The sequence below is a fragment of the Harmonia axyridis genome, chromosome 4 (assembly GCF_914767665.1).
Source record: "Harmonia axyridis chromosome 4, icHarAxyr1.1, whole genome shotgun sequence".
NCBI classification, from domain to species: Eukaryota; Metazoa; Arthropoda; class Insecta; order Coleoptera; family Coccinellidae; genus Harmonia; species Harmonia axyridis.
In genome coordinates, this window is record NC_059504.1 from 32958271 (window position 1) to 32985867 (window position 27597).

At 33.9% G+C, this 27597-nt stretch overlaps 1 protein-coding gene across 2 annotated transcripts; it reads left to right on the forward strand.

The window, feature by feature from the left end:
* The first annotated feature begins 1441 nt into the window (after positions 1-1441).
* On the forward strand, positions 1442-27371 carry LOC123678490 (serine-rich adhesin for platelets). Of its 2 annotated transcripts, XM_045615533.1 has the most exons (11): positions 1442-1999; positions 2154-2827; positions 3012-3130; positions 3191-3836; positions 7245-8263; positions 22654-23034; positions 23108-23262; positions 24048-24267; positions 24338-24559; positions 25251-25373; positions 25438-27371. In XM_045615533.1, exons 2-11 carry the CDS (start codon positions 2158-2160, stop codon positions 25558-25560), a joined length of 3678 nt encoding a protein of 1225 aa, XP_045471489.1. In that variant the 5' UTR covers positions 1442-1999; positions 2154-2157; the 3' UTR covers positions 25561-27371. The 2 variants fall into 2 exon arrangements, with proteins under 2 accessions (XP_045471489.1, XP_045471488.1); XM_045615532.1 differs by having other exon boundaries at positions 3012-3836.
* The last annotated feature ends 226 nt before the right edge of the window (positions 27372-27597 follow it).

Consider the following 27597-nt stretch of genomic DNA (forward strand, 5'->3'; position numbering starts at 1 on the left):
CCTAATTACCTAGATCGACGAGAAATCGACAAACCTGAGTTTTCGTCAACACTTGAGGCTACAACAGCAATATTCTAAGTTGTTCTTGAGCGACACACACGGTATCAATTCTTCACATCCATAACTTGTCCCAACAGCTCAAATTTTTCCTCCAGTGTCACTATTGCCGACCGAGAAGGTGCTTCAAACGTCCCAAAAGTGCTTCAGTTTGGCGAACTGTGACTGCAAAATGTTAACCATTTTGTAGTGAATTTCAACTGTTCGCTATGGGTTTCATAAAGTTACAGTCGATACATTTTTCGACCTCTTGTGTGATACATTAGACAAATATAAAATTACCTGGTCAAATGATCATCGTTGATAAGAGTGCAATCACTACACAGGCTAAAGGTTCGACCAAAATTGTTTCCAGGAAGGGTAAGAAACAGGTCAGCCATTGACTATCGAAATTTGAATGGGTGCTGATAAATGAACTAATAGACGGAGCATCACCTGATTGCTGGGCGTGTTCATCTGGCAGATTTGTTCTTAGTATTGGTTGAAAAATGTTTAGTCTGGTTGCGGTTAACTATAAGAACAATCCTGTACTGCTGCTTCTTGATGGTCATTCAACACATAGGTACTTAAAGTTTGAATTCATTGAAGCTGCTAAAAAAGTGCGGTGAAAACATGGCTCCGTTTTAACACTAGCGAGGAGTAGTTACGCATTTTCAATTGACTTCTATTTTCGCTAAAGCTTTCAAGAAGGCAGCAACTATGATAACAGAAGTAAATGGGTTCAAAGCTATTAGAATCTAGCCAGCAAATGAAAATGTTTTCTCTGATGCAGACTTTATAGCTGTTGATACAACTAATTTGGATACCCATAATATTTAAAATAAGGATACCGAGCAGCAACCTACACCCCAGATCCTTCGTACATTGATGTTACTGATGAAGATGAAGGAAATACTCAAGCACCTGATAACACCAGGATCTGCCTTTGATCTGCATACTCCAAGAGATTTATTACGAATTCCAAGAGTAAAGAAAGAACATGGCAAAACGGCAATTCTAATCTGCTGTGTAGACTGTTGATAACTCGTCATAAACCTAAAATGTTCGTTATATACAAAAAATAATAATTTAATTTGAGCAATACATAATTAAGTTGTCTGTTCAAATTAACATTAACATTAAATAATATCTTTGTTAGGTCAATATACTTAAAATTGAGTGCCTTAGAAATATTTCGGTAGTTTTTTCGAATAATAATTGCGTTAAATAGGTTTTACCTAATGACAGTTTTTTATCGTAGGAGTTAATAGGTGAATTCTGCAATAATTTGCCACCTGATGAATTTCATAGTATAGAAAAAATTGAAATTTCTAGTATAGAGTAGGATATACGGTGAATATGGCGGATGCGCTAATTCAATTCCTTGAAAATAATCTGACCATTTTATATTTTTATTGATGATGATTCATTAATTTTGTGATACCTTCTTTAAAATTTTATAAGAACAATAGTTATCATTTACATCTTCTTTGTCTAAAATTTACAATATCATCATATAAAATTTGTTCTAATATTGGTTCAAAAGTTAGTGAAACAGAACAGAATAAGGTATACCCAAAATAAATCGTTTCAACTGAAATTAACAATGATAAGGATTTCACAAAGGATTGACTGAAATTTGAAAGGGTCTTCCAAAGATTATTTTGCCAATGCTGGGAAACTTGAAATCAAAATTTGGTTGGATATACTGTATGTAACATTTGCGCTCTGCGGATGTATTCATTCATTCATTGCATTCTGCATTGTCAAATTTGACGTCTATCAGCTCTAGAACTAGAACTTCTACTCTGTTATCTGTCACTAGAGCCTAGTCTAGTTATGTTATTTTTTGTATGAGCTACTAGAGAGTTTAATATAAATGGATTGAGGAACATCCTACCCAATTTTCTTCATTTGAAGGCAAATTCAAGATACCCATGCTAAATAGTACTGGGTAAACAAGGTGAATAAAAACAGAAATACCCAAATGACAAAAATCTTTCCTTGAAGTGAATTTGATTTGATTATTCAACAATTAAGAATAATTATGAGATTGATCTACTACTATTATTCATTATTTAGTTGGTCTTACAACTTACTTGCAATGTTAATTTCAGCACAATGGAAGTTGCCATCTGTGCTAACAGTGTAAAAGAAGACTGCATTATTAAGTCTAAAACATCAACTAACAGCGAAATGACTTCAAGTACGACATCAATGACTTCTAGCTTATCATCTCCTGTTGATTCAGGTGTTCAACTTCTTGATAGCGAGAGTGAAGCTACATCAGTTATGTCAGCCAGTGGAACTGGATGTGAGTTGGAGTCGATTCTTGTCTCAGACAATGAATCTTCAACTAAAACGAATGCACCAAATAAGCATAATGATTCAAAAAGACTAACTGTAATAGATTTAACAGCCACAGGTAATTCAACAGGAAATAACCAGGATAATATACAAAATGCTAGAATTGAAACCAGTCAAAATGAAATAGAAAACAATGAACTTAAATGTCAAATGGATTTATTTGAGAAAGAATTCGGAATAGCGAGTATAAAAGAATTATTTTTGTCCAATAAAGAAAATATTGAAAAAAGATCTACATTAGATTTATTCAGTGAAAACTTTAATTATACTGATAAACTAGAATTTTACTCAAAGCAGAATAGTATTATAGGATCTAGATCCTCCCCTTGTATAAGAAATAGTGGATTATTGGATTTTAGTGTCCATGGAACTATGAATCAAAATTTAAGTGATGATGTTTTTGAAATGGAGCATCCTATCCAAGGTGAGCAAATTTGTTCATTGTCATCTGAAATTTGTCAAATTTTTGAATAAATTTATGTAAGAGGTTTATTTTTATTGAAAGTTACATAAATGCTTTCAAATATATTTAATCAAAAGTGATTTGTTTGATTCTTAGGATACTTGTTGCTATTACACCAGTAGAGATTATTTTTATTGATCTTCAGGCAAGCTTCCATCTGCAACAACAGAAACAGATTTGATGAATGTGTCTTTAACCAGTTATGAATTATTGGATTATACATCACAAAATCAACTTGTCCCTGTTCTAAATGATCAAATGAATGTAAGCCTATCTGAAGAAGTAAATGAAAATCTATGTTCTCAATTGAAAACCAATATTCAGCAGGTCGAAGAAAATGTTCCTCAAGAAGTACCAGTCATTGAACCTGAACCTAAAGCAACAGATGAACAAATCGTTTATCGTAGACAAAGAAAGAAGAAATCTAAGTCTGATACACCAAAAAAAAGGGTATCTTTTCATGAAGATATATTGAACAGTACGAAAATTGACGATATACACATTAATCATGGTTTCATAACGCATGAACCAGATGTGTCTTTTAGTTTCTTTCAGAGAGGATTTATAAGAAAGCCAGATGTAGTGAAAGGACGCTACAGTTGGGCAGCTGAAGGTGATGCACCATATTATGAAAAACCGGTATCAAACCGAAAGACAAATTCAGACATGTATATACAGAATCAGAAATACTCATCAACTTCTTCAAGCTCAACTGGAAGTATCTCCAGTTCTATAGACGAAGAAGATTCTTCAGATGAAAATGTGCCGAAGAAGAATCCATCTCAATCTCAACCAAAGTCAAGTTGTTTAAAGAAAACTTCAAAAAAGAGAACCATAGACACTAAGATTGTTCATGAAGAAATTAATATTCCCAGACAGAAATCTGAAAATAACCTGTTGGACTCTAATATTTTTGGTAGTTTGAAGAATATATTAACATTCTCAACATCTGTTCCTCTTGCAGAAAGAGGTGAGTAGCTTTTATATTAGATAGATTAGTTTTAAGTATGGAACACCTCAATTATCTCAAATAGATTGTACCATTTTTATGTGCAAGGATCTTATGATGTAGCCAATATTATGGTGGTATTTACATTTTTGTCAGATTTTTCCTTTTTCCGGAATAATTTTGTTATTTTAAATGAATCATCTTGTATATTTTCTGCTTTTTAATAATGAATTATGCAATAGTTTTTACGTAATGTTCCCTATACCTAAATGACATAGTTATAGCTACCAAGGATAGAATAGAACAATTGAGCAGTCAGGGATGTTGCAAAAAGCATCTTACAAAGTTTTAAAAATCGCAGGGCTTGTTGTATTCAAGTAAACGGACAACATTTTGAACATCTGCTGTAATTGCCTATACTTTATGATTTTTAAAATTCCTAACTTTTGTAGTACTCAAATGGACATACCTCTATCATGAAACATTATTCAATAAAAACTATTTAAATACAGTGGACTCTCGATAAGTCGAACATCGGTAAGTCGAACTCTTTGATAAGTCGAACTGTTTCTCCAGTCCCGATTCCTGCGTATCTTACCCTATGTAATTTCACCTCAATGAGTCGAACAGTGTTCTTGGGACTAAAGAGACTAATAGATGAGTCGAACTGCTGGAAGGGCTCCGCGGAAATCTCCACCTCTATGAGTCGTACTCCTGACCACCATCGCCTCAATGAGTCGAACTTTTTGATCTCACGAATGAAAGCGAAAAGGATTCGTTACGCAAACCAATCACCACAAGTGGCAGCCATCATAATGTGTTCTTCAACCGCTCAGGAGTCGAGGGACATTAGTTCAATTCATTCCTTATTTGTTTATGAAGCCATCGTGTGCCAAGAGCGTTATAAGTCATGGCTCCGCGAAAACTCAAAATTTTATCAGTAGCAGATAAACTGGAACTCATTCGGGAAGTAGAGAAAGGCGAAAAAAGTAAAAGCCTCATCGCTATCCAGTTCGGAATTCCTAAATCTACCCTGTCAACCATCATCAAAAACAAAATGAAAATCATCGCTTCCACTGCAGAAGGAAAATCAGTACACCGGTACCGTCAAAAATTGCCTCAGCACTCAGATGTTGAAAAATGTTTGATAAAGTGGTTCCAGGAAACGCGCAAAAACAATATTCCAGTAAATGGACCACTTCTTCAACAGAAAGCGAAGGAATTCGCATCTTTCCTAGGCCACGAATTTGCAGCGAGTAGTGGTTGGCTATGCAATTTTAAAAAAAGGTACGGAATTGCTGGAAGAACCTTGTCAGGCGAAAGTGCTAGCGTTAATGAAGACACTTGTGCTGAATGGCTAGCTCATCTATCGGATTTATTGGAAACGTACACATCCGATGAGATCTACAACGCAGACGAAACCGGGCTGTTTTACAGATGTTTACCCAACAAAACATTAGATTTCAAAAACACAGATTGTCATGGTGGTAAGGAAAGTAAAGAACGTTTAACTGTTTTGCTTGCTGTTAATATGAGCGGTTCAGTGAAACATGTACCATGCGTTATAGGCAAATCGCTGAAGCCCCGTTGTTTCAAAAATGTTAAAACCTTTCCTACAGAGTATACTGCGAATTCTAGAGCATGGATGACTGGAATTATTTTTAGAGAATGGTTGCAAAAGTGGGATAACGAGTTGACAAAAAAAAAGAAGAGGGCTCTTCTCTTCATAGACAATTGTCCAGCTCATAATCCCTTGCCTGTTCTTATATCGTTAAAAGTAGAGTTTCTACCACCGAACACGACATCGAAACTACAGCCCTTGGATTTGGGAATCATTAAAAATTTTAAGGTTAAATACCGTACTGAAGTAGTAAACCATGTGCTTCGACAAATACAGGAAAATCGTGCTGTAGTCCCAATAAATGTATTAGAAGCTCTACATTTCATCAAGAAGGCATGGGATGAAGTGAGCCCTCGAACAATTCAGAATTGTTTTTCTGCATGTGGATTCGACGTGATTACCACCGATGAATCAGACACAGCGCTGGAAAATCCAGAAGAAGTGAAAATTGATGGATGGGGAATCCTTTCATCTGTATTTGATGTGGATGCAAACTTTAACGAATTTGTGGAGGTGGATTGTGATCTACCGGTATGCTTTCCACCTACAGATGAAAGCATCGTACGTGAAGTGTTAGGAAGGGAAGAAGAAGACGATGCAGGTTTGGACAATTTGGAGGACCCTGAAATTGAGCCACCTACACCACCAACTGTTCAAGAAGCTAGACAAGCTATCGATACGATCAGATGTTTTCTGGAAAGTTCTGAAGATATCGAATACGACATTTTCAGGAAACTAAATGAAATATCTTCGGTCGTTTCCAAATTGGAAAAAAAACGTTTAAAGCAAATGAAAATTAACGATTTTTTTAAACCCGTATGAATTTTATGAAGATAGAGAGAGAGAGAGAACTTTATTGACTACACATCAAACGGCTATCGACCGAAGTCTTCCAGCCAGTAATTTACATCTCGATTAAATACATTTCATATAAAAAATATAGTAGTTGCAATATAAATACTATTCTAGGGATAGCAAGTGTTCATAAAGTGGGAGCGCTGGTAGTTTTGCCTTTTCAGTGGTTTCTCTATTATAGCGGTGTACTAGTGGTTCCATAATATTTCTGTTATTTTGGTTTTTGATGAATTTCATGCCCAGCCTATGCAGTCTCGTCAGTATTGGCTCCACTTCTGTTGTTTCATATAATAGAGTGTTGGAGGGGTTGTGTAAGGGATTGTTGGGATGTCTTAATTTTGTTATCTTTCTAAGGCAAGTTCTTTCTGCTATTTCCAGGTTGTTAAGACAGGTTTTTGTCGCATTCGAGAATATTATGCTACCATAGTCCAGTAACGGTAATATGTATTACCTCGAGTTTTTCCCTCAATGAGTCGAACTCCCACCTCAATAACTCGAACGTTTGGTGAGCCGAACTATAGATAAGTCGAACAGTTTTATGTGGTCCCTGGGAGTTCGACTTATCGAGAGTCCACTGTATATTAGTTTAACTTCGGCGAATACAAGGTAAATGTAGCTATAACATTGAATTTATGTCATTTAGATATAGGGAACATAACATGAAAAATACTCAGTATTTCTTAAGGATTTTGAAAGAAGAAAAATATACAGGGTGATCCATTTGAAATAACAAAGTTCATTATTATATTCCGGAAAAAGGAAAGATCTGACAACAATGTAAATACTACCATAATATCGACCATAACGCAAGATCCTTGCACTCCAAAATCTATAAAAATTATGCTGTTTCTGAGTTCCATACTTAAAACTCACTCTGTATATTTTTGAAGAAATTCATTCATTCAATAGCATCTGGTTTTCAATCTATAAATTAGTAGTAATATTTCTTTTAGGAGTTCCCGAAGGACAAGAAGATATACCAGTATATACTTCAGGAAATGAAAAATCTAACCGTAGACGCTCTTGCACCAATTTCTCATTCTTAGAATCTGAAGATATGATTATAAAAGAAGAGCCTGTGAAAAGAAGAGGCAATCTTAACCTAGAAGTTGCTAAAAGTAACTTCAGATTGTCAAGAAGTGAAGGTTTTTATCCAAACTATCCAGTTGATCAGCAATTACCACCTAATATCATTTTGTGTGATAGCAATGTTTATGAACACAAAGGTATAAGTTATTCTTATGAGTATGACAACTTCCAGAAGGCATTTGAACAACAGAGCAAACCCAAAAGCTCTACCATATACCAAATGATAATGAAAGAGTTTAATTTCTTTAGAAAAAAAGCTAAGGAAGAACCGGAAAAGGAAGCAAAAGAAGAAGTAGAGGTAGTCATGTCTACTCCATTGAAAAAAGAAGAGGAAGGTATTGAAACAAGTCCAACTGACAGAAGCACGAAATCCATCTTGAGCACATATGCTTCCTCTTCTAAACTGGATTGGTCTGATAATGATGCGACCCTGTCTGAGTACTCTGAGGTTGCAACCCACTCTCGGCATCTCAACTCACCTAAAAAGAGGATCAACAGAAGCAATCACTATTCAACCCAGTCTTCTTTCAAAATCTCCTCAGAACAAGAAGTAAGTCCTTTTTTATCCAAGAACGAGACGGTTTCGAGACCATCGACTTCGAAATCGTCGCTGATCGACAGATTTTTGAGAAACGTTACTTTGAAGAAAATTTTGGATGCGAAATCGGCGAAGAGGCATAAAAACGAGAGAAAATATTTGGATCTTTATGTGAAGGGTGTGAAAGGCAAGTTTACTGGTTTTGACGAAGTTGATAAGGAGTTGGAAAAAGAAATAATAAATGGTTTGAAAAAGAAGGAGGCAAATGCAGTTGTTTATGATAAGAAGATGATAATTCAATTGAATCGTGAAGTGTTCAGGAGTCAATTGGAGACTTTCATCAGAGTGAGTTAGAATTTATTTTATTAAATTTTTAACAAACAGCAAGTTTTGCCACATAAGGCATTATAATGTGGTTTCCTTTTTCTTCTTTCATTATTTTATATTTAAATTTTCGATTTAAACACAAAAAAAATAAAAGAAAAAATAATAGATATATATGAGCGGGATTTGAACCCATGATAATTTATTTCAAAATTAAACCGGTATTTTAAAAAGATATAACATGGACTAACCCTCACGTGGCTTCTACTCACTGCGCTCTGCGGACTATCGAAGAGAGAGAGGTGTTGTGAAGGAAGGAAGTAGGAAGGCAGAAAACGCGAATTTACTAAGGGAATAGCGCGTTTTAAATTTTTTTTTGGAGAAATATTGAGTTTTTCGCATTAGTTGATTATTGAAATAGCTAAATGGCTATGGGAATAAAGCGTTTTTAATTTTTTCAATTAGAAATATTGAGTTATTCGGATGGAATTAGAATTGAAAGAGCTTGATATGGCTATTGGAATAGCGCGTTTTTAATTTTTTTTTGGAGAAATATTCAATTTTTCGCATGAGTTGATTATTGAAATAGCTAAATGAAACACATTTAAGAATTGTATGGTACAGATTTTCATGTTATCTAAAATTTCTTTCAGAAAAAGGTGAATTTTATTGAGTGCTACCTGAAAGCAAATATTTTTTAAATTATTTTCCAGGGTTTTTAGATAGTTCAGTATATCAATAATATTATAGACAATTAAATTTATATTCGATATAATATAGCTACAAGTGTAACTGAGCGTTAGGAAATTCAAAATTTGTGATAAATAAAAACACAACAGAAAATTTATGAAATTTTTAAAATTTTATATATTTTATCTTCTGAAAAAATAGCCCAAATATTTTTAGAAATAGAATGAGGAAATTAAATAGTGAGTGTTATTGGAAATGAAAGTGGCATATTTTTCCTATCAAAGGACAAATTCAGCCTTACGTTCCAAAAGTATACATCTTCCTCTACTCTAACGGTTTAAAAAAGTACTGCAAATTTTATACATGGGTTTATTATATTACCTTTTATCATCAAATATGCAAGCACATATGGTAAAAAAAACATATAATAAATATCAATATAAAAAAAATTGTGATTAACATCCGACGAAGAGATTCGAATCAGGGCTTCGAAACTGGAATAACATGGTCAAAAATTCATAACTCCGTATCTATGAAGGGCAGGAATTTGCTGTATAGTATTCATTAATATTATAGTAACACATGTTCTCAATATCAAAATTGTATGGCTCCTTCCTTCAAAACTTTGGTTCCATATAGAGATTGACATAATAGTCCTCTGTTTTGAAGTGATTACTACATATTACCGTTGTGGCAGAAGGTTTTTTGTCTTTACTCCATATTTCCATCACCCATTCAATTTAATTTCTCGGAAACCTGTGAAAATATTCAATAAAATAAACGATAAACCCCTTCTTGTTTTCTTACCTATGAAATGTCACGTCCAACCCTTTTTTGGATATAACAACACAGTTATAAGCTACACACGAAGCAGAGATACTTAAAATTGTTCATTAGTACTAAAATAAGCACCAGAACACCAACAAACCTTCAGTAAATTGTTTACAAATTAGTAATCACCACAAGAAAACACATACAATCAGTTCAGAAAACCAATGTTATGCCTTTAAACTTTCATCCTTGTCACAATACACCGATATCAATGGTCTCTCTCTAACGCTCAGTCCATGTTATTATAGGTCTATGATAAGGACTGCTACTTAACGGTAAGAAACATTAGGTGTAGTAAAAAGAAATCCATTCTTTTTTCAATAGATGGCTTAGGTTATCTGTATTTCGCATTGTACAAGTCCGATCAAGTTCCACTAGATGGCGTTAGAAAGATGAGACACTAGCAAAGAGAAAATGCTATATTTTACAGTTTTTCTTCGATAAAGGCGATAGTGTTTATGGTCCCGATTCTGTAACAACCAATCACTCACAATTTTGGTTTCATCGATTGCGTTCCGGTAATTTTGATGTCGAAGATGCACCACACAGTGGAAGCGCAATTGTCGAAAATGTCGATAACATCTTGGACATTGTCAAGTCCGACCGTCATTTAAGCACTGTTTTGATTACCCAGAGCTAAAGTTTGCAAAATACCGTTTGGAACCCTTTGCATAAGGCTGGTCTCAAAAAGAAACTCGATTTTTGAGTACCACACGAGTTAACGCAAAATCTCATGGACCAAATTTCCATCAAGGAATCGCTGCTTAATCGCAATAAAATCGATTGGTGAAGCGGTTGGTGACTGGTGATGAAAAGTGGATCATCAGACGAAAACAGTCGTGTTCGAAACGCAGCGAGTCGGCGAAAACAGTGGCCAAGCTAGTATTGACGGCAAGGAAGGTTTTTCTGTGTGTTTGCTGGAATTGGCAGAGAATTATCTACTATGAGCTGCTCCCCTGAGGCACAACCGTTTACTCCGAACTGTACTGTCAACAATTAATAATAATAGCAATAACAATCTTTATTGCTGACCCCAAAACAGTTACAAAAAACTGGCACCAGGGCCTACAGTATGACTAGATTTAGCCTATAACAAAATAATCAACAAAATAGTATTAACATAATATTATAAGAATAATAGCAGTACAAAAATAAACTAATTTGTAAATTTATAACCAAAAATATCACAGATAAGTAAAGACTAAATCACAAAAGGTATAGTTTCAGATTATTGCACATTTTATTTATCTACGAGGTAATTATAGGTTTATTATACGAGGTAATTCCACTAGTAATAGGAGATGTCAAGGCTTTGGTCGTTCTTGCAAAGTCATTTCTTCGGTACTCTTTTCTTCTTGTTTCATAATTATGGAAGTTATCATTTTGGACTAGAACGGTGCTGGTTTTTAATAGTTTTTTCCTTTATTTTGTGTATTAACTTGGTTTGTTCGAGAAGCGTTAACTTTTCAATGTTCAATATTTTAGTGTCTTCATAATTCTGAACTGTCGGTGTGAGTTAGTCTAGTTGATATATTATTTTGACTGCTTTATTTTGGAATCTTTGAAGTTTTTGAAGTACATAGTTTGAAGCTGTACCCCAGCAAGGAATAAGATATGAAAGATGTGGTTCTATAAAGCTATGGTACAGTAATTTTCTTGCGCATTCATTCAGTTGATTCCCACATCTCCTAATTGCACCAATCATAGGAGAAAGTTTATCAATTATATCTTCAACAAGTCTGTTCCAAGTTAAATTATCAGTAATGTGCAGACCTAAGTATTTGAACTCTTTCACTTCTTTTAGTTCAATTTGGTTCATAAATAAATTAATGCTGTATATTTTTTTGTCTTTTGTTTCACTAGTATATAAACAGTCTTCTCCACATTAACGCATAACTTATTATAGCACAGCCATTTGAAATACTTATTTAGTTCCATATTCATAGTTTTTTCGCATTCATTTAAATTGGGCGCGGAAAACACCAGTGCAGTATCATCGGCATACATAAAATATCCGCATTGTAGCCCCAGATATTTTAGGCTATGAATGTACATCAAATACAAAAGAGGCCCCCAAAACCGATCCTTGAGGTAATCCTATATTAACATTACTTGTGTTACTTATTGAGTTTCTGACCACAGTGCAATGTTTCCTCTTCATGAGATAGGTCTTCATTAGTCTGTAGCATACCCCTCTAATTCCCATTCCTTCCAACTTGTTTAACATTACTTCCAAGTTTACGGTGTCAAAAGCCTTTTCTAAGTTTACCAACACTACTGTGACATAATTATTTCTGTCTATTTCCTTCAGCACATACTCATGTAGATCCACTGTAGCTCCCAGTGTGCTGCTACATTTTTGAAAACCATATTGTACTGGGTCAAATCTAAAATTTTTCTCAACAAATTCTACTATTCTCACTTTGATAACTTTTTCTACTATTTTTGAGAATGTGTTCAATAAAGATATTGGTCTATAGTTGTTCAGGTCTTCTTTAATGCCTTTTTTATGAATAGATACTATTTTTGCAATCTTTAGCTCATTTGGGAATATTCCTGTTTGCAAGATTGTGTTGATTATTTCTTTTTTCCTATTTACTGAGAACAACTGTAGAATGTCTTTCTTAGTGATTTGATCTATACCTGGAGAGCAGTTGTCCTTGATGTCAGCCAGGATCCCCTTTAACTCTGTCAGATGAGTAGGTTTTAGATATATAGAGTTAGATGTTTTCTCCTCCCTGTATCCGTCATAGGCTCTGTGTTTTATTCTTTCTGATATTTTGCTATAGTATGTCCAAAGTCACTTGGAGGAAGCCAGAATATTTCAATTATACAAGGGTTGTCCAAGTTTCCAGAAATTCCTTTGGAATTTATGAAAATATTGCTAACAATACTCTCAAATAAACCCCGGTATTTAGCAAATCGTCTTGGAAACAAGAATGTCCCGATTTGATAGATTTTATTGGCTGAATATTTCCGCTCGTATTCCCCGTTCCACTTTGAGGGCGTTTTTGGTTTTTATCTGTTCTCTTGTATCATACGTTGAAATGTATGATGCCCCGTTACATTTCCTCTGCTAATACTGAGATTCATCGACACATATGCTTGATTGTTTGAAATTAATAATTTGTATTACTCTTTCTCAAAAGAATTATATATATATATATATATATATAAACCCCGGTATTTAGCAAATCGTCTTGGAAACAAGAATGTCCCGATTTGATAGATTTTATTGGCTGAATATTTCCGCTCGTATTCCCCGTTCCACTTTGAGGGCGTTTTTGGTTTTTATCTGTTCTCTTGTATCATACGTTGAAATGTATGATGCCCCGTTACATTTCCTCTGCTAATACTGAGATTCATCGACACATATGCTTGATTGTTTGAAATTAATAATTTGTATTACTCTTTCTCAAAAGAATTATATATATATATATATATATATATATATATATATATATATATATATATATATATATATATATATATATATATATATATATATATATATATATATATAAAAAAAAAAAAAAAAAAAATATATATATATATATATATATATATATATAATTCTTTTGAGAAAGAGTAATACAAATTATTAATTTCAAACAATCAAGCATATGTGTCGATGAATCTCAGTATTAGCAGAGGAAATGTAACGGGGCATCATACATTTCAACGTATGATACAAGAGAACAGATAAAAACCAAAAACGCCCTCAAAGTGGAACGGGGAATACGAGCGGAAATATTCAGCCAATAAAATCTATCAAATCGGGACATTCTTGTTTCCAAGACGATTTGCTAAATACCGGGGTTTATATATATATATATATATATATATATATATATATATATATATATATATAATTCTTTTGAGAAAGAGTAATACAAATTATTAATTTCAAACAATCAAGCATATGTGTCGATGAATCTCAGTATTAGCAGAGGAAATGTAACGGGGCATCATACATTTCAACGTATGATACAAGAGAACAGATAAAAACCAAAAACGCCCTCAAAGTGGAACGGGGAATACGAGCGGAAATATTCAGCCAATAAAATCTATCAAATCGGGACATTCTTGTTTCCAAGACGATTTGCTAAATACCGGGGTTTATTTGAGAGTATTGTTAGCAATATTTTCATAAATTCCAAAGGAATTTCTGGAAACTTGGACTATATATATATATATATATATATATATATATATATATATATATATATATATATATATATATATATATACAGGGTGTTTCCTAAACATGCGGCAAAAATTCGGGGGGTTGTTCCTTGGACTATTCTAAGAATATTTTGTCCTTTGATGATTTTTGAAAAACCTATTTGTTTCGAAGATATAGGGGAAACAAAATTTCAGATAATAACATTTTATTATGAAAAATTACATGAAAATTCAACTCAACCTACAAAAACTGTTGAAAATGACCACCTCTAGCCAGCATACAAGCATCCAATCTTCTCCTCATTGACTGCCGAACCCTTTCAAAAACACCAGGATCATTTCTTATTAAGTTACACCCAGCAATGATCCGATTTCGCAAGTCTTCCACATTTTCTACTGGAGTGGTATAAACTAATGATTTTAGATGGCCCCATAGGAAATAATCTAAGGGGTTTAAGTCCGTTTTTAGTAATTGGAATGTTGTTAAACAAATTTAAAAATAAATTGTACCTACTTAGTAAACACAGTGCGGTACGCATTTTTATTTAAACTATTATTAATTTTAAAAATATGAAAAATGTTGTTCGCCCTGTATCTTCGAAACAAAGAGGTTTTTCAAAAATCATCCAAGGACAAAACATGCTTAAAATAGTCCAAGGAACATTACTTTCTAATAATTCGCATAGACCAGTGTGGCCCATAGGGGTATTATTGAAATGCATTTTTACATAGTTTCAGTTAGTTGTGTGACTGATGCTTTTAATGATTTCGACTAGATGCTTTGCGAAATTCTATGGCTTATGTAAAAAAAAGATGAATATTTTGCAATCACATCTATTCCTCCATTTACTTTCAAAGTCAGAATTGATATGACGGGTTTTGAAGAAAATGATTTCGCATCCTAAATATCTTCATTCCACTGAAGAAAAAATTGATTAAATTGAGATTAACCAACAAATTTTTCATTACATGTTCTGATTTTAGCAATGTTATTACTGGTCATTATTTATTCGTAATTGAAATTTTATTGGTTTATGGATTCTCAACCATCCGAATAATTTATTACAATACATTCAATGAGAAATTGCAGTTTTCCTTAGTTCAAGTTTTTCCTCGATAACTCTTGAAGTATAGGATTTGCTTGAGACTTTTTTTTTATACCTACGTAAAATTGACTGAATGAATAAAAAAATATAGGTTTTTTTCAGAAAACTACTTCTTCATAATATATCTATAAGAATCTCCATTAACTTATCAACCGTTGAGTTTATACTCAAGTATTGCCATATTGCTAAAATTATCATCAACCAAGCTATCTGATAATGCAATAATATACAGGGTGTGCCGTTTGAAATAAGAAAGTGGTACTCTCTGTTTCCGGTATAAAAGAAATTTCATAAATTTTCGGCACAAAATTATAATTAGTTTACCATAAACGTCTAATGTTGGCCATCGCGATGAATCACCTTATACATCATTATAATTCAGCCTTTTGCTTCCACTGCGGGACATAAATTCCGGCTTAGAATAACGAACAAATAAATTCAATTCGGCAACGTATCTGCTAATTTGACGTAGAAAATTGGATGTCATTCAAGGATCTCAAGGTCATGCACTTATCTACCCTAGTTTGTCTTATCTTCAGACAGAACATTTCCTAATTCATCTCTAACATTTTCGTGCTCTTATAATTTTATGCAACGATCAGTTCATCATTGTTGATAATATTCCTTGATAGTATATTACAGGTCGAGAATAAAGAATAATCAAATTATAACACCGTAGAATGACATAGTTTTGATGTGACAGCAAAAGCTACTCACGTCACAAATGTTCTGAAAAAATCGACATCTGAGTCCCATACATACGCAAAAATATTTTGTTCAACTCAAGGGTTTGTTTGAAAAGTATGCGCCTATGGTTTATGACTGTTTCGTGATAATCTCTGGCCAAGCGTTTTTATAGACTAGTTCAAGTGACTTTGGATATACTATACCTATAGTTGAAATATGTTGGTTGAACTCCACTGCTATCTGATTTTCACTGTTCACCATCTGCCCATCTATGCCTTTAATTGTTGTTATTTTCTGGGTGTTTCTCTTTTGCCTGTTACATATATCATTTAGCATCTCCCATGTTTTCTTATTAATTTCCTTTTGCTCCATGAAATCTTTTCTCTGCATATTGTACCTTCAGTTTGTTTCCTAAATTGTTAGCTTGATTTTTGATACTTTTGAAATCCATTTTAGTTTGCCTATTTAGAATTTCTTCCTCCTGACATATAGTCTATCTCGTAATTTCAGTAGTTCAAGATATTCACATGTGATCCACCCATTATTAATTCCTTTTTTTATTATGTGCTGTGTTGTGCACAAGGTTTTTGTGCTTACTATAATACCCGCCAATTTTTAAAAACTATCAACATTAGTCTGCTGGATTTCATTTTCTACCATCTGCATCCATTGTTCAACATTGATCTTGGAAATAGCGATTTTTTTCTTTTTCACGAATCTTTAGTGGTTCCTTAATTTCTACAGTCATCATTTTGTGGTCACTTATACAATGGTCGTATAAATGTATTTTACAACATACGTCTTTATTGCTGAGTACATGATCCAGAATAGTATGGGCAGTTTTACTGACACGTGTTGCATTTTCTGCATTCATGACATTCTGTATTTCAAATGCATTTGCTGTTATATAGTTTTTATATTTAGTGTATCCACTTTCCTGTAATAAATTCAAATTCATATCTCCTAGTATAACACAGCGGTTTTTTCCTCAGCTATTATTTTGTCAAATTGTTCCAAAAAGACTGGCAGATTACTTTTTGGGGGTCTAAAAATGCTCCAAAGAGTGATGTTTATCTTTGTTAATTTTACTGACAGATAATTACAATCATCTAATTTTATTGTTGATGTGTCATTTATGGTGTAGTCAATATCCTCTCTCATGCATATACTAGTTCCCCCTCCAACCGATTTTCTACAATGATATATAGCATTGAATGATCTTAAATTAAAAAAGTCCACCTCATTTGCAAAGAGCCAAGTCTCTGTAAGTACTACTAAATGTGTTTCGTTAAAAGTTACTTGCCATAGTATTTCATTCAAATCATCCAATTTATTGTGTAGACTCCTTATATTTAAATAGAGTATATTGATGTTCTCCAGTGCTGTATAGTTAACGTATTTTACAATTGCCATCTTTCAATCTCAAAGTTTCAGCTGTTCTTCTGAATATACTCTAATTGGTCGGTCTGTTTCATTTTTTCTGAGATACACCCAGCCATCGTAATAGTAGGCACTTTTGAGTTTGTTTACTCTTTTAAATTCTCTGGTTTTCGAGAACAAATCTTGATTTCTCCTAGTCGAATCATCATTCAAATATATATTGCTGTTATCTCCCTTCAATCCCCTAGTCTCTTAATAGCCCTCAGTGCAGTCCGTTTATGATCGTAGTTGTGTAATTTTACCATTATTGGTGCTTTCTCCCTTTTGCCAATTCTATTAGTCTCCTTAATATCTTTTACTCCAATATTGACCCTCAACGCACTGAAAACTTTGACAACAGTGTTCTCTGTTGTTTCCACTTGAGGTTGGTCAGGGATACCCGCTATAATCAAATTTCCTTGTCTCCCCTGCTGGTCCAGCTTATTCATTTTAATTTCCAAACTTCTCACCTTCTCGTCCAGTACTGCATTTTGATCCTTTATTTCCTTCATTTCTTGCTTCATTTGTTTGATGTTCTTATATTCCTCGAAGAGGTCTGACATATATTGGACCGAATGCTCTATATTATTCATTTTTTCATCGATTTCTTTTTTGAAAGGGTCCAAAAATTCCCTAAGAACCTCTCTTTTTTCATCCATTCTTTCAAGAATTTTTGTTGTTTGGTCGGGTTTAACCTCACTTTTCTCACGTACTTCACAACAAATTAATTTATTTTTATCACCAGCCAATTTAGCTTGAGATGCACAACTTGGGTGGTAGCTTTACTGAATTTACCGCTTTCTTTTTACAATGTTCACACAATTTTTGAGAAATTTCGGGATATATAATAATAATAATAAGTCCTTTATTTCCAACAGGGTTGATCCCCAATTACAGGAAAACACAATTTTAATTACATTATTTTAACAATATAACAATCATTACGAATGGCAATGTACATAATCATAAAAAAAGAGATGAAAAAAAGAGATAACCCAACCCAAGATCAGCTCACAGAGCTGTGAAAATAATAGGCCTCCACGATGGACCGAGGAGAATCGTGATGTATGTCACATATACTTGCGAGCGAGTTGAACAACTTACATGAATAACAAATTGGTGATCTACGACTCGAATTTGTTCTCCCCACTCCACAGTAGAACACCTCCTCACTCCTGGAACCCAAACGGGGAACCAGAAATAGCAAACTAGACAAAATCTCCGAACAATCAATTCCGCCATTAACTATTTTATAAAGAAACATCAATGCACACACGTTTACCCTATCTACAATGGACTGTGCACAGAATCTTGAAAGTAATAAATTATGATCACAACCTATAGGTGGGTAAACACCATCCTCCCTCCAAATTAAATATTTATAAAATTTTCTCTGAACTGACTCAATTCTTCTCCTGTGATATTCATATATACAGGGTGTCCCATAAGTGGCACGTCACAGTGACACCGGAGGTAGGTCAGCTAAAGAGGGACCTAACCAGCCTAACATGACCCCAGTAAAAGTTGCATAGTTTTCGAGTTATTACCAAATTACGTTTTTTAGTGAATTTTCACCTTTTTTAACATTGTCAGGGTCAGAATTCTGCTGGAAAGCTCTCGAAGCTTATTTTTTTTGTTGTAATGGAATCTTAAATAGTTATTTAAGATGACATGAGTATGATTCTGTCAAAAAGTTATGTGGATTTCCGTAAATTAATGGATAAATCTTGATTTCAATTGCTAGCAAAACGAGAACTTCGACTTTGGACACCTGATGTGAAAAAAAAATCCTTGAAACAAAACGAGCAAGTAACATCAAAAAATTGGGCATTTTAGACAGATTTAGAAATGGTACAATACACGAATCTTATGCCCATAAAACTAGGTATTTTCATCATTTTACCGATGCCCTACTTAACTAAGTTGAAACTAGGAACCCCGCTATCAAGTAATTTTGCCGCTTGCTATGACATTACATTTGATACCGGGCTTTGTTATTATTTGTTAAAGTCACAATAGGGAAAAAGATGGATTAGGGGAAGCGAAAAAGGAATATTATTGAAAAAAAAGGTAAATTAATTAAAAACAGACTTAACTTTCGATTATTTATTTAATTCTTAAATCTAACTTACAGTAAATGTTCAAACTGTTTCCCTCGGACTCTAATGCATAAATGACACCGTTTTATAAAATTACTATTCAATTTTCTTAAACTAATTTCCGATATGGTCCGGGCTGCGTCGAATACGCGTTCGCGCAATTCTTCCTCGCTTCTTATTGGTTTTGTATACACTTTGTCCTTTAAACATCCCCAATAAAAAAAAATCCAGTGGATTCAAATCCGGGGATCGCGGTGGCCACAGTATGGGTCCTAATCGCCCAATCCACCTGTCGGGGAATGTGTTGCTGAGGTGCTCGCGAACCCGCCGAGCGTAGTGTGCCGGGCAGCCATCTTGCTGGAACCACATCCTCTGCCTGAGTGCCAATAATCCTGGCAGGTCATTTTGAAGCATTTCCAGGTAGTTTGCCCCGTTTAAAATAGCTGGCAACTCGACCGGTCCTATTATTTGGCCGTTAAAAATTCCCGTCCACAAATTGATTTTGAATTGGTATTGGGACCGGTCTTCTCTTGTTTCGTGCGGGTTTTCTAGTTGCCAGCTATGGATATTATGTAAATTGGTGTATCCGTCCCTTCTGCAGGCCGATTCATCGCTCCACAACACTTCATTAAAAAAGTTGGGATTTTCTCTCCACTTTTGTATCATTTTTCGACAAAATTCAACACGCGGTGCATAATCAGTCGGCTGTAGAGTTTGTACGCGTTGAATGTGGAAGGGATGGTATTTGTTCCTGTTCAAAATTCGTTGTGCCGAGGATTTGAGGACTCCAGTACGGCGTTCAATATTTCGCACTGAAGTTCCTGGCTCCGCTCGCACTTCTTCTAAAACGACGTTGTCGTCAATCGTTCGAGGTCTTCCAGATCGGCTATTCGTCCCTGGTAGTCTGCCCTCGCGATAAGCATTTGCAGTTCTCAAAATGACTTCGTAGTTGGTAGGATTACGATTCGGATATCGTTCCAAGTACAACCTTGCAGCCAATCTTGCATTGTAACTCACATTGCCTCGATTTGAAACACGCCTGGTTTCGCCGTAGATTAAATGCATGTCAGCGTACTTACTATGAGTAAACTTTTGTGATTCGCCATGGTTGCATACACAAATCAGTGTCCGATAGAGTGCCGAGTTGTCACTTTATTCCACAAATAAAGAGTAAATCAGAGTCCAGAGAAATGCCAAGTCGATTTTAGTTAAGGAACACACGAAAACAGAGACACGGAGAACACGGGGATCGCACGAAACGCAAGGTAACGAACTGATTTGGTTTGCAGGGCCATCGCTGCTCGTGCTACATGATCGAACAAAGCACTCTATCCATCCCTTTCTTTACCAAGTAGATAAAGAGAGACAGAACAAGTCTCTCTCTAGGGACGGCTAGCGAGGTGCATAGTTTTAAATTAGTTACATAGGGCATCGGTAAAATGATGAAAATACCTAGTTTTATGGGCATAAGATTCGTGTATTGTACCATTTCTAAATCTGTCTAAAATGCCCAATTTTTTGATGTTACTTGCTCGTTTTGTTTCAAGGATTTTTTTTTCACATCAGGTGTCCAAAGTCGAAGTTCTCGTTTTGCTAGCAATTGAAATCAAGATTTATCCATTAATTTACGGAAATCCACATAACTTTTTGACAGAATCATACTCATGTCATCTTAAATAACTATTTAAGATTCCATTACAACAAAAAAAATAAGCTTCGAGAGCTTTCCAGCAGAATTCTGACCCTGACAATGTTAAAAAAGGTGAAAATTCACTAAAAAACGTAATTTGGTAATAACTCGAAAACCATGCAACTTTTACTGGGGTCATGTTAGGCTGGTTAGGTCCCTCTTTAGCTGACCTACCTCCGGTGTCACTGTGACGTGCCACTTATGGGACACCCTGTAGGTCTCCAAACTATGTTACAATATTCCAACCTACTTCTAATAAAACTATTGAATAGAGCTATCAACAGAAGTATTTTGTGTTTCTAACTATAAATCCATAAGTTCCATTGGCAGCAAGTATTAACTGATTTATATGTGGTACAAAAGAACAAGTAGAGTCACATAAAATCCCCAGATCCCTAATTTCTGTTACACGAGTAAGTACTGAGCTGCTGATCCTGTAATCATATTCAATCATAGTTTTCTTTTTTGTGTATGTCATAACGTAACATTTGGAGATATTCAAGCTCAATATATTACTAGCGCACCACACTGATAGCCGATCAAGAGCCGACTGTAGTCTGATACAATCATTAAGGTTGAGTATCCTGAGATATATCTTCAAATCATCCGCGAACAACAGTACTGCTACATCTATAATATCGACGATATCATTTATGAATAATAAAAAAAGCACCTTCGCTTGTTGCCATAACCTAATATAATGAATTGGACCGTCTGAAGGAAGCAATCGCCCAGAAGCGGCCAGCTCTGGCCAATAGGAAAGGCATTGTGTTCCCTTAGGACAACGCTAGGCCACACATATCGATAGTAACTCGCCAGAAATTCTTGGAGCTTGGTTGGGAGGTCTTATGCATCCACCTTATTGTCCGGACCTGGCATTAAGTGATTACTATCTGCTCCTGTCCATGGTGAAAAATTTTCTCGAACAGAGACCATCTCAATTTTTTGACAATAAGGAGGGGGGCTTCTATGAGAGGCATAATGATATTACCTTCAAAATGATTAAAAGTTATCGAACAAAACAGGGCACTTATGATTCGACCAAAATACCCATACCAAATTTCGTCAACTTTGCAATAGTGGAACCCGAAATATTTATCCCTAAAGCCCAAACATAATGCTGATAACAAATTCAATTAGAATTGAATAGTAGTTATAATTAAAATAATAATAATATTTATTTATTTAGTAGAAATTACTACATTTTATTTAGAATGATCTTAAAAACTATTTTTGTGAAGAAATTCTTAAATCAGGGACCAGAAATTGTTTTCATCCTGTGATCCCAGAGCTGTTATAGTAATTGGCGGTAACCAGTATTTGAGCTCTTTCGAAAAAATGACATTGCATATGAGGAAAGTAGAATTTATAGGTAACCATAAATAACCTACTAGGGAGGGAGTATTAAAGTTTGTTGAATGTGGGGCTCAGAAGATTGAAGTTTGCCTCAAAAAACCTGAGCTAGAATTTTCAATCCTCTTAAGTTTTTGTATTTTTTTCAAGCCTCTTTTTGACCATCTGAGATATTCTATGAGGAAGTAGAATATAATAAACTATCGTGTGAAGATTGCAGTGTTTTCTATTTGGTTTTTGAATCCTACAAACTGAAATGTAAACTGAAAATTTCAAGATTTAATTTGTTTTAATAGACCTTTCGCAATTATTCTTATTCCCTAGATTATTCAATAATTCAATTGTTTTCAGTTATTCATGGTTAGAAGTGCTTATACATCTAAAGGAGAAAGTTGTCCCTTACTTGCTATTCTGACAAACGCAGCCTTATATATAACAAGTCTAATATCAGGTGGTCGATATAGAAACCATTTCTTTTTACCTTATTCTGACCTAAGTACAATCTTGATTGGACCAAATGGACAAACAATTCACATTTCAAACTTCAAGCAAGATATGCAGTGTATGATCACAACAGGATGTACCCAAGTGACTAACGATTTCATTGGTCAGTTAGGAATGGCAATGAGAAAGAATATAAACAAACCGTGTTTGCCAGCAGTGAAACAACTAAGTATGCATGATTTGGTGAACTTAAGGAGAGCTATCTGTAAACAAACTGCTGTACAAAAGGTTAGTTGAATGAAACTTTAGAATTTTTATTGCCTCTTATGGATATTTAAATTAATAAATATTCATTCTGCAGGATGAAGAATATGTATACTATAGTATTGTTGATATCCAAGAATTAAGTGTAAATATTGAAGATGTCACACCACACGGTCCTACCAAAGAGGGACCGCTTATGTTTAGAACGAAAGAATCTGATCTGAGATGGGAAACAGCATATTTCATTCTGAAGTAAGTTCTTGTTATAATCAATTATCAATATTGGCATTGAGTTTTGAACTTTCCTGACAATGATATCTTTAGCAGCTATTTATTACTTTATTGCTAATCAACTGACGCTTCTTGTTAATTCCAAGAGTCGAACATAAAATCTTCTAATTCAATTTTGAATTCTTTGATTCATAGTTTAATTTAGTAATTTATTGGAGGGGTTTGCAAAGATTGTGAAGGACAATGAGAGATTTCTGAGAAAGAATGGAATCCAAAGCAAAACCAGTTCTTATGGCAAATACGAGTTTTCTAAATGTTTACTAAGTATCGCCAATTTTTGACCAAATTGTCTGCGTTTTTAGTTTAGCTTTTATCTTGACTAATCTAGAAATCAGGATATCTCTAAGAAATTCAGATCTTGTATGAGTTAGAAGAACCGGTAGTGTTCTGTGTAAGCTTTGTTACTGTGACCTACCACCCATTTAGTCATAATACTTTTAATTATTTAGTTCAGGATTTGCCAACCTTTATCCATAGGTTCTCATAAAAAAACTGCACATGATCTATTTTACTGAAATTGGTGCAACTGTCTAGAGGCTTTACAAGTTTCTATTACAAATTTGGACACATCATCACACTTCCTAATTTTAATTTCGTTTTATCTGTGGACCCTCTGTGGACACCACAATTTGGAAAACCCTGCTTTAGCAAACAGTGAATAGTTGAACAGTATTTAAATTTCCGAAGTTATAATGCTATTTAGTGTAGATTTAAAAATCAGAAATTGATTTTATCTAATTTTACAGAGCTGGAGTTTTATATATGTTATCTTCAGCCTCGAACAGAGTTCCTATGATGGTGTATCCACTTATTAACGGTGCCTGTCAAGGAGCTCGTCGTTTGCCTAATTCTCCAAGACCACACACTTTTCAGATTATCATCAACGGTAAAAATCTTCAGCTGGCTGCTCCTGATGAGTATGTTGCCAGTGAATGGCTACAAGCCCTCATACATGCTGCTAATGGGGTAAGCGCATCTATACTTTTTCTTCTGCAAATGTTTTTTGGTCAGTATTTTCAATCAAAAATTTTTTTAGACACACTACAAGGATAAATTGGTCACACAGTCTTGCTCTCTTCTGATGACCACTGAACATATACTAACAGTAAGGGAGGCTTTCCCTTGTACAGTACAATCTTTGCTCCTGGACGAAATGGAACAAGAACTAATAAGAGGACCTCAAGCATTATCCTGTGCTTCAATATTGGACCTGGTATCATTTCGATTACCTTCAGCTGAGCAGAGTTGGTGCATTCTTGTGAGTGCCATAAAAATTAATGTTACCATTTTACCTGTTAACTATTCTTTTATTTTTTTGAACACTCGTTCCCTGAACATGATCATCATTTCGTCATATCTTCGCTTTTCTTTAGTACAAAAACCCCAAACTGCAAGGCCGCCGATTTTTATTTTTGCCGGGACGGCAGAAATGCTAGAGATGGTCCTGCAAAATCATTAGAATACTTGTCATTTAAAAAAATTAAGTTGTTTTTCATTGTTTAATTCTGGAAAAACGAACCATTTGATATTCTAGGTTACATGATATGAACTCAGAGAAAAATTCCAAATTACACCTTAATTATGGATCCACCCTGAGAAAGGAAATGTCTTGAACACAGCTAAGGCAATGTTGTCGCACTTTTTTTTTGTATGAGGTGCTTTCCAGTAAACAAACCAGCAAACCGAGTTTGGCGTTCAAAAGCTGTTTCATACTTGTATGCCAAGTAATGGTCTTCTTCTCCTCTCACAGTTGTCAATGTGGTAATCAAATTGCGGACTGGTACGGTTCGTAGCTCCAGTCGGTGACCGAAAACACTCCATAGTCACAGATAATTTACTTCCTTATATGAGATATGACATGGAAAATAAGATTTTTTTCAAATACTGCTACCAAATTAATTATTATAATCAGACCTTTTTCAAATTTTTGTAAGGAAACTTTGTTCCAGGAATTTGCATGTAGGGAAGTTTATGAATGTGGTGGAGACTGGATATTATATTTTGCCTCAAATGCTGAATTGGAAAATTTCATCTCGACGCTGGAAGTTCTATGGGAATATAATAATGACAAAGTAAGTTCTTATTTTATATATATATTTCATTGTATTTTTATCCGCCTTATGATTTAATTTACAGGGTGAAAGCTTTCCACTGTCTACCATACCAGAAACTGATCCACTCAGCAAAAAATGTGTAGATATCTACATGTCCCTCAAAAATTCTTGGTCGTCTAACACAGTCCATTTACAATTTGTCTAAAAATAATTCTGCAAGAGTTAATACTTAAGCTGTACTCAAATTAATCATAACATAAGAAAAAAGGAGTTTGCTTAATATTCTCCTAATATTAAATACTCGATAAGGTCAACATATACATATATATATATATTTTTGTTTTTTTTTTTCAATCACCATAATGGGTAAAGAGGTAAAGAGCCAGGTCGACTCACGACCAAGGCTCTCCTAGGTTGTTGTCAAAACCATCCTGACAATCCTTGTTGTTCACAGTATTACCTCCTTCTGAGCTGTGCTGATCAACTCAAGGTCTAGATCAAGAAGTTTTATATATATATATATATATATATATATATATATATACATATATGTACAGTCAAATCGAAATATAATTTAGTACTTAATTCTTTGCGCCTTCAGTTGCTCCCAGTTCTGATTAATGATTTCATTAAAAAAAATCGTCTCATCTTTTATGCAATTCATTCAAAACATGGATTAGATGTATTTGACTTTTTATATTTATTTATGAAAAAAAAAGATTGTGTTTGAACAAAGTCTGATATTCCACTTAACTTTGGAATATGAATGAAAGGATCATTAATTGATCTCAAAAAGTATTCACAAAAATGTGATATGAGCACAAAAATTTCAATAAATATGTACATTGAAGCTTAAAAGACAAGACTGGGGAATAAGAAAAGAAGGCATATTAATAGCTTCTTTAGAATTGAGTTCTAGTGGATGCTCATTGAAAATTATTGTAGTAGTTGCAAAAAACTGTGAATAATATTATTTGATTTTTGGAACTTAATACTTGTAAATACCAACTAATTTATTTTTCCCAATTGAAATTCACTTCTACTTTTGCCCTTCTAAGTTAGATTTTCAATTGTTCTATGAGTTGCTCATCCTGAAATAATTTTTTTTTGTTTACAGTTTGCATTTTTCTTTCTTGAAGTTATTTTTAGTTTATCCAATTTTAATTTTTATTTATAATTCATATTTTTTCTATTGAAAATATTGAGTCTGTTCATTTCTTCAATTATATCTGGTGCACAATTTTTTTTAGAGTAACCTATTGAGAAAATCTCGTATGTTCTTTAAAATTTCTAGTCATTGTTGAACATAACATGATAATATTACTATTGTGATCATTAGAGAGTAGGTACTAAGGTATTTAGATTAGAAATGTTTAATAAGTATACTATGCTTCTAGTTAGTCATGCACAACCAATAATATTTATATTGGTATATTGTGGAATCAGTTTTGAAAATTGTTAAAGCCATATAGGACCGAACAATTTAGTTAATGAAAAATGTTGAATTGATGGATGATCATGCACTTTCTGTGAAAGAAGACTATGGAATGTTTGAATATATAATTATCACTGTAACAAAATATATTTTTTTTCTATATTATTGTGAATTGTTGAGAAGCTTTTGGATGTTGATTTTGAAAAGTATGTGATTTGATTCTAATTAATCTTATGGTAACATGAGGATTTTTATTATTGTTCAATTGTTATATATAATGCTCATTGTTTGTTTGCATGTTGTAACGGTTTATAACTTTTAGCTTTTTATATTTATATACTTTTAGAACTGATTGATTTTCAGATGAAGCAATTCTGTTGTATGGAAGAATGTATTGTTTTTTATATTTAACCAGTGTTTACTGCATATTATGTGGCCAGAAATAAACATTCATTCCTATCTCATAAATCATGATAGGAAAAAAGTATATTTTTTGTGTGAAGCATGTCCTTTTAATTCCATCAAATATATGATGTATGGATATTCCTGGGCAAAATCTGATATATAAATCAATTAATCTACCTTGTTATATCGGGTGTCCCAAGGTGAGTGGCCTATTAGATTATTATGGAAACTATTGATGGTAAAGATTTCAAATTTTGTGGATAGATATTTGGCCATGTAAGGTACATTTTTAAAATAATTTCACATTTCCAGTGTTGCCGGATGTACGACAATTTGGCAACAACTTTGTTATTTTGAATAGGACATCCGGTATTTCTATTTTTTTTATGATACTCCATAAAA

What these genes read in the sequence shown, in the direction of transcription:
- LOC123678490 (XM_045615532.1), top strand. Translation starts at nt 2,158, where the DNA reads ATGGAAGTTGCCATCTGTGCTAACAGTGTAAAAGAAGACTGCATTATT. An exon ending in AATTGGAGACTTTCATCAGA is followed by an intron (nt 8,264 to 22,653) that starts GTGAGTTAGAAT and finishes AATTGTTTTCAG; the next exon opens with TTATTCATGGTTAGAAGTGC. An exon ending in ACAGCATATTTCATTCTGAA is followed by an intron (nt 23,263 to 24,047) that starts GTAAGTTCTTGT and finishes CTAATTTTACAG; the next exon opens with AGCTGGAGTTTTATATATGT.